The 12,905-nt window shown below is 35.9% G+C and overlaps 1 protein-coding gene and 1 pseudogene across 1 annotated transcript; one reads left to right on the plus strand and one right to left on the minus strand.

The window, feature by feature from the left end:
- Positions 1-1,775: 1,775 nt before the first annotated feature.
- LOC7484290 (disease resistance protein RUN1) lies at positions 1,776-7,547 on the minus strand. The gene is made up of 7 exons (XM_052445381.1): positions 7,386-7,547; positions 6,773-7,301; positions 5,357-6,446; positions 5,164-5,250; positions 4,035-4,766; positions 3,393-3,914; positions 1,776-1,991 (listed from the first exon to the last, which is right to left on the minus strand). Exons 2-7 carry the CDS (start codon positions 7,267-7,269, stop codon positions 1,776-1,778), a joined length of 3,144 nt encoding a protein of 1,047 aa, XP_052301341.1. The 5' UTR covers positions 7,270-7,301; positions 7,386-7,547.
- A 2,171-nt stretch (positions 7,548-9,718) lies between these two features.
- Positions 9,719-12,049, plus strand: LOC112325555 (uncharacterized; annotated as a pseudogene).
- Positions 12,050-12,905: the final 856 nt, after the last annotated feature.

Genomic DNA, 12,905 nt, shown 5'->3' on the forward strand with positions numbered 1-12,905 from the left:
TAGTGGGGCTCCCCTGGTTTCTCATCATCAAAGGGCGTGGGGCTTCGAGTCTTGGCAGAGCACACGGGAAGAGAGAGACGCAACAAAATTAAAGAAGAAAAAAACAAAACCTTTTCTTTCTTCCCCTGCTGCACGTCCAGGGGAAGAAGAAAGAGGAACAGTGTCGTTCAAAACGACACCGTTCTGATCTTTTTTTTTTAACATGAAACGGCGTCGTTTTAGACAAAACGCGCCGTTTCATTTAAATCAAACAAGGCGCCAAAACGCGTCAATTTTCAAAGCAGCCCTCAATTTATCCTTTGTTCTATTAAGTCCTCAAATGTAATTTTGATTTTAAGAATTAATGCAATTGCATCCCTGCCAACTTCAATCGCCGCCCCTATAGTTGGCCGCCTTTTTTACTTTGGTACTTGGTCTCTAATTTATGCAATTTGACCCTCAATTGACCAATAAACTTCTAATTTCTTCAATTTGGCCCCTGATTGGGTTAATTACAGCCCCTCTATTTACGCGCCTGTTCTAATTTGGTCCTTGGTTTCAGATTTCCTCAATTAAATCCCTAATTGGCCATTAAACTTCAATATTTATGCAATTAAGCCCCTGATTTGACCAAATCAACTCTTAAAAATTATAATTTGACCCCATAACTTTAATTTCTTCCAATTAAAGCTCAAATTGACTTAAAAATCAATTTTTCTTGCAATCAAACCCTCTATAAATTTAATTAAACCTTCAATAAAATCCAATTAAGTCCATAAACATCCAATTTTGGATTTTTCTCTTCAAATTAAATTTTCTTTTCCCACAGGGCTCTCATCATTCAAGTATATACTGTAAAAAATTTCAATCCTTGTATTTTTGAACCTCCTTAATCAATTTTTCTGATCCTTTTCTGAGCGCTCCAACCTCCTATTATTTTTCTAATTTCTTCCGGCTATATATTTATATATTTATTTTTATTTTTGTGTGGGGACCCAAAAATGGGTTACAACATGATATGTAGATTTGTTAGGTATAAACATGTATCCTACTTGCTATATGATTTTCCCTCAAACATGCTTGTGATCAATGCCTAGCTAGTCTCACTCCTTCAAGAAGAATGTATCCTTTTATATTTGGTGGGAAAATCCTTTCCTATTTGGTGGGAGAATGAGAGAATTATGGGGTATTTGGGAGTATAGTAGCAATTATTTGTCAAAGTGTTTTTTTCTCGGAAATGCATCAAAATAATTTGTTTTATTTTTTAAAAATTAATTTTGACATCAGCACATCAAAACAATTTTGAAAAAAAAAATTAAAGCAAAGAAAAAATAAAAATAAATAATTTTTTCAAAAATATTTTTAAATTACAAAAACAAACATGACTCTTACAACATATTGGACGGCGCAAACAACTGTGTTAAGAGGACTAAGACCCAAAATGTTTTTGGAAGTTCATGTTGGATCTCATACATTTAATGGTTCTTTCAATTAGATCCCTCCAAAAATTTGCTAATTTTATTTATGACCCATTTCTGTCAAATTAACTTCATATTCATATTGGATCCCCTATTTATTTTACTCCAAAAAGTTCATGTGTGTGTGTGTGTTTGTGTGTATAGTTGGACACTGAGTTACAGTTTATTATACAATTAATATTTTAAAAAAGCTTTCAATATTACCAAATCTCAAAAAATTTCAATTCAACCCATCATTATTTCACATTTAATTTTTTTATTTTTAAAAAAACACAACAAATTCATTATCAAAATCACAACAGTCACTACAATAATAATTTATAAATTAAGAGAAGCTATTTCTGCTTTTGCTACAGGTACATCATCACTACTGTTGTAGGCTGTGTTAACTTCACTGTTTGATGAGCTGCTATTATCATCAGTTCCTTCCTCTTCATGCAACATTCGCACACCAACCCTCTTTATTTGTACAACTGGACCATCTGGAAACACTGAATCCATCACCATTATCGAATGCCCCCAAATTTCCAATAGCTTAACCATAACAATTCAGACTTTTTGGCCGAAAACTCTATCGAAAAATTGAGGGGTAAGAAACATGACAATAGGATTGCATACTGACGTAGCAGAAAACCATGTGAATAGATCAATGCCGCATATCCGGTGCGCAGCGGGTGAGGATATTTTGAATGACAAGTACTCTACAAATTCTTTCTAAAGTAGCCACTCCTGTTCTTCCTCCTCGTGAAACCACATTAACATCTCATTTTCATCATATTCAAGGACAATGTTGAATCTGTTGCCCTAAAGTTCTATCTGTTCCATCAAAGCAGCATTTATAAAATGAGCAAAGGAAAATTTTTCTAGATATACAAGAACAAAAATGTAGAGTTGAAATAAAACAGAACTTATAAAATGAGCAACGGAGATCAAGAATTTTAAAATTTGCCAATGTTTTAGGCCTAGTTGTCGGATGTGGTTTGGAGACAGACCTGAAAAGAACCTGGCTTAAGTTGTTGGATTAATTCAGGTGAATTAATTTTTTCTTTTAAAATGATATTGTCGACTAGAACCAATCTTCTGGTTTGATTAGAAATAGTCCAACTTAGGTTTTTTCTCTGAGCTAGTTTGTGGGTTTGATGTGATGACCCGGGTTATCTGATTCATGGATTTACCTATCAAACCTAATTTGTTTTTCTTTCTTCTTTTTTCTTTTTGATTCTTTAATTTTTTTTCTTTATTTCACTCTTCTTCAATATATGTTGGATTTGTTGAGAAATAAAATTCATGGTTTATTTTTTTCTATTTTATATAGGATTATTACGATATAAAAAAACATATTTTTTAGAGTTGATACTCGATTTTGTAAACATCTAATTTTATTATAAAATTAAATAAAAATAATTTATAAAAATAATAAAGTCATTAAACCTATTAAATTTCATAACCCAGATGGTAAGGTAATAGAGATCAATCAAATCTGAATATTTTTTTTACTAATTAAATTTCATCATGTGTTATTTTTATTTTATTTCCACATAAAAAGATGAAATAAAATTAAGAGAATAAGATGAAAAATAAATAGACCTTTATATATATATATATATATATATATATATATATATATATATATTAGCCAACATGTAAGATGAGATATTTAATATATCTTATTATAATAATATAAGATTCTATAAATAAAAATTAATTAATTAAATAATATCATGTAACATTTAAAAATATCCAAAAACCCTTGCAAACTTTATTAATTCACGCTTGTAGTCTAAAGAAACAAAACAATGAAGCCTAATAATAATATAATACAAATTCTAGACCCGTCTTCGCAAAAAGCCAAGCGAAATCGCCGAAAGTTTCATTACGGTGAGCAGCACAATAATAATTTCTAAAAAAATGAGAAGCTATTTCTACTTTGGGTACGTGTGCTGCATCATCGCTACTGTTGTGGGCATTGATAACTTCATCCTTTGATTGGATGTCATCATCCTTTCCTTCCTCTTCATGCAACCATTGTACTCCAATCGTCCTTATTTGGATAGCTGGTTTTTTTCGACGCACTGAAATACTCACTTCATCACCATTATCAAATGTAGGATCATCGCCCCCTAATTTCCTGTGCATAAACGATTGGAATTCACGAACACCATGCTTGTAACTCACAGGGAGGAGATAGGCTTGACAACGCAAGTATCGACCACTGGTATTGTTTCTGATTATAATATAAAAAGGATCTAAGAGAGTGTACTCTGACGTCATACAAAACCTTGTGAACAGAGTAAAGCCACATATCCGGTGCGCAGGAGGAGGTGAGGATATTTTGAATGAAAAGTTATCTACAAACTCATTTTGAATTAGCCATTTATCCTCATAAAACCACCTCGACTTCTCATCTTCATCAAATACATATATGACAACGCTGAATGTGCCATCTATAAATGCTATCTGTACCACCAAAACAATTTCTATAAAATGAGCAAAAGACAAATATTCAAATGTAGATCAAAAACAATAAAATGGGTGAGGGAGGACCTGAAATCTCGATGGCTGTATTTGAGCACTAACCGTTTCCATAATTCTGAACATGTGTGAGTCAAACTTTTGGATTAATTCTTGCTTCATCCGATCTTGGAACTCGACTAATTGATCACAACCATCTGCTTTAGTGTTAGCAACTAGATTTGCAAGTCTTTGCAGTGAATTGCAAAAGGACACATCTAACAAAATCAAATGGGATGGAAGCTCTGGGAGTGCCTCAAGCATTTTGCAATTTCTTAAATATATGCCTCTGAGTAGACCAAGATCCTTGATGCTTTCTGGAAGAAAACGAATTGGAGTTCCACTTAAATCTAGTCTCTCCAAGGAGCGTGGCAGTGAAAACGAGGTAAATCTCAACATTTTCCTCGCTGAAAACCTAGAGGGAAACAATAGCTTCAATGGAAGAGATGTAATGTATGATGTACTTGCAACAATTCCATCACTTTGAAGCAAGCTGCGCTCCTGATGATGCTCTAACACCATATTCATCAGCCTGTCAAGATTTGAGCAACAATCTAAAACCAGCTCTTGAAGTGAATTCAATCTACACATTTCTTCTGGAAGCTCCATAAGACTTATACAATTTCTTAGATTTAAGATCAACAGTCTTTGTAAATCACCAATAGATTCGTGAATTTGAACCAAACGGATGCAGTCTTCGAGTATTAACTTTTCAAGGCCTAGGAGACCTGAGAAGTCTGGGGTTCTAATGAGATCATGAGAGTGACGGAGATCAAGAATTTTTAATTTTGGAAGAAACTGCGAAAATACATGAATTTAGTTGTTATCAATTCAAAACGACAGAGATAGCTATAGAGAGAGACTCGATACATACCGGTTTGCCTTTCCAAGCATCAACTAGACAGCTTCTGGATAGATCAAGAACTACCAGCTTCTCCAAGCATACGTGATTTGGTATGGATCTCAAAGAAAATCCATGCCAACATAACCATATCAAATTCTTAGGGAAGTGCTCAAAACTTCCATGAAACTTAGTGTAGTTTAGTTGGAGAAATTTTACATCTGACATCTTTCTAAAAGCATCCGTGCTGAGGATGAGAAACAAACTTGTTTGGTCAGTTTGTAATTTTCCCCCATAAAAAAAGTCAGAAAACCATTGTAGAGAGAAATTAAGCCTGCGACTCTTGCTGCGAACCATTGAACTGGTACAAGCAACTTCTGCATAATCATCTTCCATTAATGCATGCATATCAATGGTAAGGCCACACAATTTTTCAGCATCCTGCATCAAAAATTATAAAAGGTATATGAGAAAGGAAAGTAAAAGAGTGAACACGTTAAGGCACCACAAACCATTCAAGTACACACAAAAAAATTGAGCTACTTACGGTAGTTCCATTCAATACTCTAAAAGCATCCTCGTGATGCCATGTTCTTTGACATTTGGGTGATTCTTGTCGAGCAATTTCCCTTCCCATATCTCTTACGAGCTGATGCATCCACAACCTTTTATCATTGTTGATTTCAACAAGGCATCTATCGATAAGTTTGTCAATCCTAAATCTTGCACCTATACCAAGCCCATCTAGTATCGTAACTGCATAATCCACATCCATTCCATTGAAGAAACAAGCAATATCAAGGAATATGTTTTTTTGATAATCATCATCTAGAGAGTGGTAACTTATTTCAAGAACATTTTGAACTTCACAATTAGGAATCACTGCCAATTCCTGTAATGCGCTTCCCCATAATTTTCTTCCTTTCCCTGACAATGAAGAACCAATAACACGAAGGGCTAATGGAAGTCCATTACAATGATGCACTATTCTCCAAGAGTCCTCCACAAAACCTTCAACAGGGTAAGCTTGTCCAAAGGCATGCCAACTGAAAAGCTCGAGTGATTTTTTGTTGTCTAGAGGTTCAACTTTGCACTTGACAAACTCATCTTGAGCTGCAATTAGACCCTTATTTCTAGTTGTTACAATGATTTTACATCCTTGACAAAGCCATTCTTGCATGCCTATGATTGCATTGAATTGGTCCCTATTGTCCACATCATCAAGAACAATAAGAGTTCTTCTGCAACACAAGGCATCCTTAATCTTTAAAATTCCTTCATCAACATCATGTATCTCATCAACAGTTTGGTTTAGGATATCAGAAAGAAGTTGCCTCTGTAGGCAAACTACACCTTTGGATTCTTTTGAGATTTCTCTAACATTTGATAGATAGCTCCTGCATTCAAATTTACGAAAGTTCTGATTAAAAACACTCTTTGCTATAGCTGTCTTCCCAACTCCACCAATTCCGTAGAGCATAGCAGTGGCAACATCATGGGACTCATCTTGCAACCATGAGTTGATATAATTTACTAGAGGATCTCTTCCAATGAAATGAAGGGGTACATGAAATATTTTTCGATCCAAGTTCTTTGAGACCTTCGCCACAATACATTGGACAAGCAGTGCCTCGTATCTACATCAAAAATAAAAATATAGTATGATATTTAGTAGTCTCTCTAGAAAGTATAAAAATCTCAGTATTTTTCAAGAAAATTAATAATGTAGAATCATTACATTTTAAACTAGACAAGAAGGAAGAGAACAGAAGACAAGGAAAAAGTATCTTCTATTTTTATTTTTCTTCTATGCTATCTGAGTTTGGAGTGGTATGGTTTTTCTAAATTAGGAGTGGTATTATCAGTCATCCTCTAAATACTTGCAAAACAAAACAAATTAAGAGTTCACAATCAGCATTCTAGTCTTATGCTAGGTGTAGTTTCATAAAGAGATACAACTTACCCATCTCCTAAAACCATTCCAGCTAAATCGGCCACTTCCTTCAAAGCAATCCTCCACCCGTTCACCCTCTCCATCTCCTCCTTGAAGTGCTTTTCATGCTCAACAAATGCTGCGGCGAAGCTCCCTGTTTGCTTTCTGACTTGGGATGGATCCACATCATAGAATACCGGCAAAACTCTGCAGTCAGCGGTCCTCCTGCGTTCCATGATCATTACAATTTCATCAAGGCACCACCTCGAAGAAGCATAGTCTTTGGAGAATACGATTATCGCAATTTTTGATTGTTGTATTGCCTTCTGGAGCTCCGATTCGATATTCTCTCCTCTGCCAATTTCATCATCATCTCTAAATGTGTGAATCCCTGCTTGAACAAGGGCTGTGTAGAGGTGATCAGTAAAATTCTTGCGAGTGTCTTCGCCTCTGAAACTCAAGAACACTCGATATTTACAATGAGAAAACCGTGAAGATGAGGATGCTTGATATTTCGCAGCAGCCATTCCAAATACAGAGAAAGAAAATCTTCGAAGATCTGAACCAACATAAGAAAACAGGGCAAGAGTTATATTCCATAAAATAACACACAGGAGATAAGAAAGAGAGTGGGAGAGAGTACCTGAAAGTTTCTCTTTCCCTTATCTCTAAGTTGTGGCTTCAGTTCTGTATCAGTTGATCAATAGTATTCTGCTCTAAGCTATGTCTATGGTACGCTACTGCGTGAGGATGCCGGCACAAAGTGCAAAAACATAAAAATAATTTTCGTGGATGACTTCTTACGCGGACAACACAACCAAGTCCAAGTATTCAATTTATAGATTGTTCGCAATGTCTTTAACTTCTTGAACACTTTAAAGTTTAAAGTGTTTTAATGGTGAAGGCACAAAGTGGGGGAAAAGAAACAAAAACATAAAAAAAAAAAGTTTCGTAGATGACTTCTTACGCGGAAAAGACAACCAAGTCTTCGATTTTGAATTTGGTAGGATAGTGTGCTGGCAATTTCTTCAACACTTTTTAAGTTTTTTTTTTAAATGGTGGAATTGAAAAAAAAGAGAGAAAGAGAAAAGAAGGATCGTAGGACAGGGCCTAGAACCAAGCCTTATCAGTTGAATCAAAAGCTTATATGCCTGCTCTCTTAATGAAAGGTCTACAAATTATGGTTCCTTATATCCATGAATGTTGTTCTCACATCTGACACTTTTAGCTGATGCACTGTGAATTGGAATGATTTTTCCATAACCAAAGTCAACACAATTGCTTTAAATGAAATGGTATAATGCAGCTGGCAGTTCTTACATCGCCACCAAGAAGAGCCATAGAACAAATTGCAGCAAACAAAATTGGACATAGTTTGTCATAACCCATTTTTGGGTCACTCTCAAATTTTGTTTTCCTTTTCTTCAAAAAAAAAAAAAAAAAAACTGCACGGTGCCGTTTTGAACGGCACTGTGCGGCTTCTTCTCCCCTGCAAATGCAGAGACAGGGGAGAAGAAGATTTTTGAAATCTTTTACCCGCTCACCCTCTCCTTCTCTACCTCCCCACTTGCCTCACTACTTACACAACCCATACCCTCATTAATGAAGAAACAGGAGACCCATGCCCCTCACCATGACGAAAAGAAGGCCATGCCCTGCAGCGGCTGCACATGAGCCATCCCACGCCACCATGCCCTGCACTTGAACAGGTATGGTGACCCTCTCCCTCGACATTCTATAAATATAAGGGAAGATTACAGGACAAAGGCGGGGGGCAAAATTTTGGAGAAGGAGAGAAGCAAACGATAGATTCAAGGGGGGAATACGCAGAGAAAAAAGAAAGAAAGAAAAGAGCAGTGACAGAGGAAACCGAGAGAGAGAGACAGAGAATTGTTTGGAGAGAAATAAGGTGACAGAAACAGAGAGAAGAGGAAGAGCGACCACAGCCGGCTGCCGCGACACCAACGCCACCAGGAGCACAAACACAGCAGCACTGCCCACGCCATAGTCAGCCTTCCTCAGCTCATCATCTTCCTCCCACCCGTTGCTGCACCATTGAAGAAAAGGCAGCAACCTGTGCCTCTGCACGGGGAAGAAGAAGAAGAAAACCGCTGCTGTCATCGGGCTTCCCAGCCACTGCCACCTTCATAACCAGGGGCGGAGTGAAGGGGAGGCAAGCAGGGGCCCGGGCCCCTGCAAGAATTTTTTTTTTTTTTAGGGGTAAAACAAAAGTGTGAATTAATAGATATTAAGACTGTGATACCTGCCGGGTGAAGAGAACAAAAGGCTGAAAAGAATGGTCCCACAGCCCACCAATTTTGTGTAATTAATTAATGGATTGTGATAAAAAAAATGCCTACGTGGAATCCACGGTAATAGGTTACAAAGTGATGGATTTGTTTCTTGTCTTTTCTCTCCCTATAGACTACAAAGTACAACCCTAATATAAATTGTTACAAGTCCAACGCAGCCTATCAAAACAAAAACAAGAATAAAGATCCTAAACAAATTTTTGTGCGGAAAGATTGTAGCAGAGTATTATTTGATTTATTTCTCAGTAAACAAAACAAGGTACGTAATTGGATATTGATAACTTAAATTTAAAATATATTTTTATTTTGTTTTGAGATGTTTGTTAAGAATTTAATAAGATTTTTTTATAATTTTATAATTTTTGCTTTTTTTTTCAAATTTGCTAGTTCTAACAATTGTTTTTTGAATTCTTGTTATAGTGATTTTTTTTTTCTAATTGATTAGATATATTTTATTAGTTTGTTTTGATTATGCATGGATTTTTTTTTATGTTTTGTTTTTAGCAGAGCCACCAAAATTATCAATTTTTTTCTCACTATATATGTTTTGATTTTAGGTTGAACCATGAACAAAATAAGAAGAATTGATTTTTTTTTTGAAAAAAAAAGGAAAAATATTGACAACTCACAGCCTAGTGAACCAACTCCAAATAATGTTGAAGTTATGGTTGAGCAACCTCTATGTGCTTCAGTTTACAAAGAACCTGCGCTGATTAGTGAGCAGCCTCTTACTAGAATCGATATTGCTCATTTAATTAGAGATCCAAGCAATTGTCCTCAAATTTGGGAATACCCGGTTAATCAACAAGATGAAATTCGAAGGGCATACATTAATTTGGGGCCATATCAACCTTTGATGTCTGAATATCCACTAACTGGTAATAAACATCCTCGTCGATTTCAGTCTCATTGGTTCAAAAGTTATCCGTGGCTTGAATATTCAGAGAAAAATACTGCATTTTGTTTCCCTTGCTATTTATTTCCAAGTAAACCATCTGGAAAGCCAGGATCAGACACATTTACTGTTAAAGGATTTAATTGTTGGAAGAAAGTTAATGATGGGGAACAATGTGCTTTTTTGACTCATATGGGAAAAGGTCCAAATTCAGCTCATAGATTTGCTACCAGGTGCTTGGAAAATTTGAAAAACCAGTCATGTCATATTGAGAAGGTAGTCAAGAGGCAAACTACTCAAGAAATTCAGAATAATCGATTGCGTATTAAAGCTTCAATAGATATTGTTCGTTGGCTCACATTTCAAACATGTGCTTTTAGAGGGCATGATGAACGTCCAGAATCAAAAAACCGAGGTAATTTTCTTGAAATGATGAAACTTTTAGCATCATACAATGAACAAATAGGTGCTCTTGTTTTGGGTAATGCTCCACAAAATGCTAAATACACCTCACATCAAATTCAAAAAGAAATTTTGCATGTCTTTGCTAGAAATGTTCAGTCTTCAATTCGTCATGAGATTGGTGATGCAAGATTTTGTTTAATTGTTGATGAAGCTCGAGATGAATCTAGAAGAGAGCAAATGGCCCTTGTTATTAGGTTTGTTGATAGAAGTGGATTTATACGAGAACGATTTTTGGATATAGTTCATGTCAAAGATACAACTGCTGCAACTCTTAAGGAAGAGATTTCCTTTGTTTTATCTCATCATAATCTGGATGTTCAAAATATTAGGGGTCAAGGGTATGATGGTGCCAGTAATATGCGTGGAGAGTGGAATGGTTTGCAAGCTTTATTCATTAATGATTGCCCTTATGCATATTATGTACATTGCTTAGCTCATCAATTACAATTGGCTCTTATTGCTGCAGCTAGAGAAATATCTGATGTTCACACTTTCTTTCAGAATTTGATTTTTATTATTAACATTGTTAGTGCTTCTTGTAAGCGTAATGATGAATTACGGGCTTTTCAAGCATCTACAATTGAACATTTAGTTGATATTGGTGAGATTGAAACGGGTAAAGGAGTTAATCAAGTTGGTGGTTTGCAACGACCTGGAGATAGCAGATGGAGTTCGCACTTCAAATCAATTTGCAGTTTGATAAAAATGTATGGGGCAACTTGCTTGGTTCTTGAAAACATTGCTTTAGATGGATCTACTTATTCTCAACGTGGTGATGCAGCTTTTTCATTTAAGTTGCTAATGTCATTTGATTTTGCACTCATCTTACATATAATGAAGGATGTTATGGGAATTACTGATATGCTTTGCCAAGCTCTGCAACAAAAATCTCAAGACATTTTAAATGCTATGCATTTAGTGACTACCACAAAGACTTTAATTTAGAAGTTAAGAGATGATGGTTGGAAAACTCTTTTAGAAGAAGTGACATCATTTTGTAAGCATCAAGACATTGAAGTTCCTGATATGGATGCTTGTTTTTCTAGTATGGGATGATCTCGCCGTAAACAAAAATCAGTAACAGTTGAACATCACTACCGAGTTGATATATTTACAGCTATCATTGATCAACAATTGCAAGAGCTAAATAATAGATTCAATGAGCAGGCAATCGAGCTTCTTCAGTTGAGCACAGCTTTAGATCCTAGAAATAGCTATAAATTATTCAATGTTGAAGATATATGCTTACTTGTTGACAAGTTCTATCCTCAAGATTTTTCTGACCAAGAAAAAATTCATTTGAGACTTCAGTTGCAGCATTATGAGCTTGATGTACCCAATCATCCAAAGTTAAAGAGCATGTCATCGATTGCTGATTTATGTCAAGGACTGGTTGAAACAGGAAAATCAACAATTTATCCACTAGTTGACAGGTTGATTCGGCTTATTTTGACTCTTCTTGTTTCGACAGCAACTACTGAACGAGCTTTCTCAGCGATGAAGATTGTTAAAACAAGACTTCGTAATCGGATGGAGGATGATTTTCTTACAAATTATTTGATTGTCTACATAGAAAAAGAAATTGCTGAAAGATTCACAATTGATATGATAATCGATGATTTCTATTCTATGAAAGAACGACGAGCATAATTAAAATAAATATGTAAGAATCATTCTTTATTATTTTTTATTTTATTTCAAAGTTTATCAAACATAAATAATGCTTCGCTTTAGCTAATGTTTCTTTTATACTTTGTATGTTTATATTTGATAGGTATAAAGACCAACAACATTAAAGTGATGGATACATCATGAAGATGGAATTAACTTCATTGCTTTGACTGAATTCGATATTGCTCCAAACCTTTTACCTTATACAAAGGTCATTATATGTTTGTAATAAGTTATTTGAATAAAACTAAATAATGCAGTTTTTTTTTTACAACTCATGTATAATAAATGAAAACAAATATTATATATTATTATATTATTTTTGGCCACCCCTAACAAATAATCCTAGCTCCGCCCCTGTTCATAACCACCGTGAGGCATTGTCGGATTCCTCTCCACCGCCACCAGCATCACCGCCAGCTGCCATTGCCCTCCCAGTCGACAACAGCCCCGTGAGAAGCAGAAGGAAGAAACGGAAACATAGGCGAACAGAGCTGAAGAAAAACACAGAGAAGAAGAGGAAGAAAGGCCGACCACCATCCAAGCCACTCCCCAGGCCGCCACCACCAGCATCTCCATGAAGCCGCTGCAGAGAGAGAAGAACGTTGTTGACAGAGGGAGCAAAGGAAACAAAGAGAAAAAGCAGCGCTGAAACAGCAGGGAGGAGGAAGAAGGCCGCAGCAACAGCACCGCCAAATCGGCCACCAGCACCACCGTCAGCCCATCTATCCAGGCTCATCATCCCAGGTAATTCTTCCCCTTATCACCTTCGGTTGTTCATCTTCTTGCATGCAGAACGTGCACTGTGCACGTTCTGCAA

This window comes from Populus trichocarpa, chromosome 11 (genome assembly GCF_000002775.5).
Source record: "Populus trichocarpa isolate Nisqually-1 chromosome 11, P.trichocarpa_v4.1, whole genome shotgun sequence".
In the NCBI taxonomy this organism is placed as follows: Eukaryota; Viridiplantae; Streptophyta; class Magnoliopsida; order Malpighiales; family Salicaceae; genus Populus; species Populus trichocarpa.

Coding starts and splice junctions, on each gene's coding strand:
- LOC7484290 (XM_052445381.1), bottom strand. CDS start 7,269: ATGGCTGCTGCGAAATATCAAGCATCCTCATCTTCACGGTTTTCTCAT. Junction 6,447..6,772: donor GGAATGGTTTTAGGAGATGG/GTAAGTTGTATC, acceptor TTTTTGATGTAG/ATACGAGGCACTGCTTGTCC. Junction 4,767..5,163: donor TTGCTTGTACCAGTTCAATG/GTTCGCAGCAAG, acceptor GTATTTTCGCAG/TTTCTTCCAAAATTAAAAAT.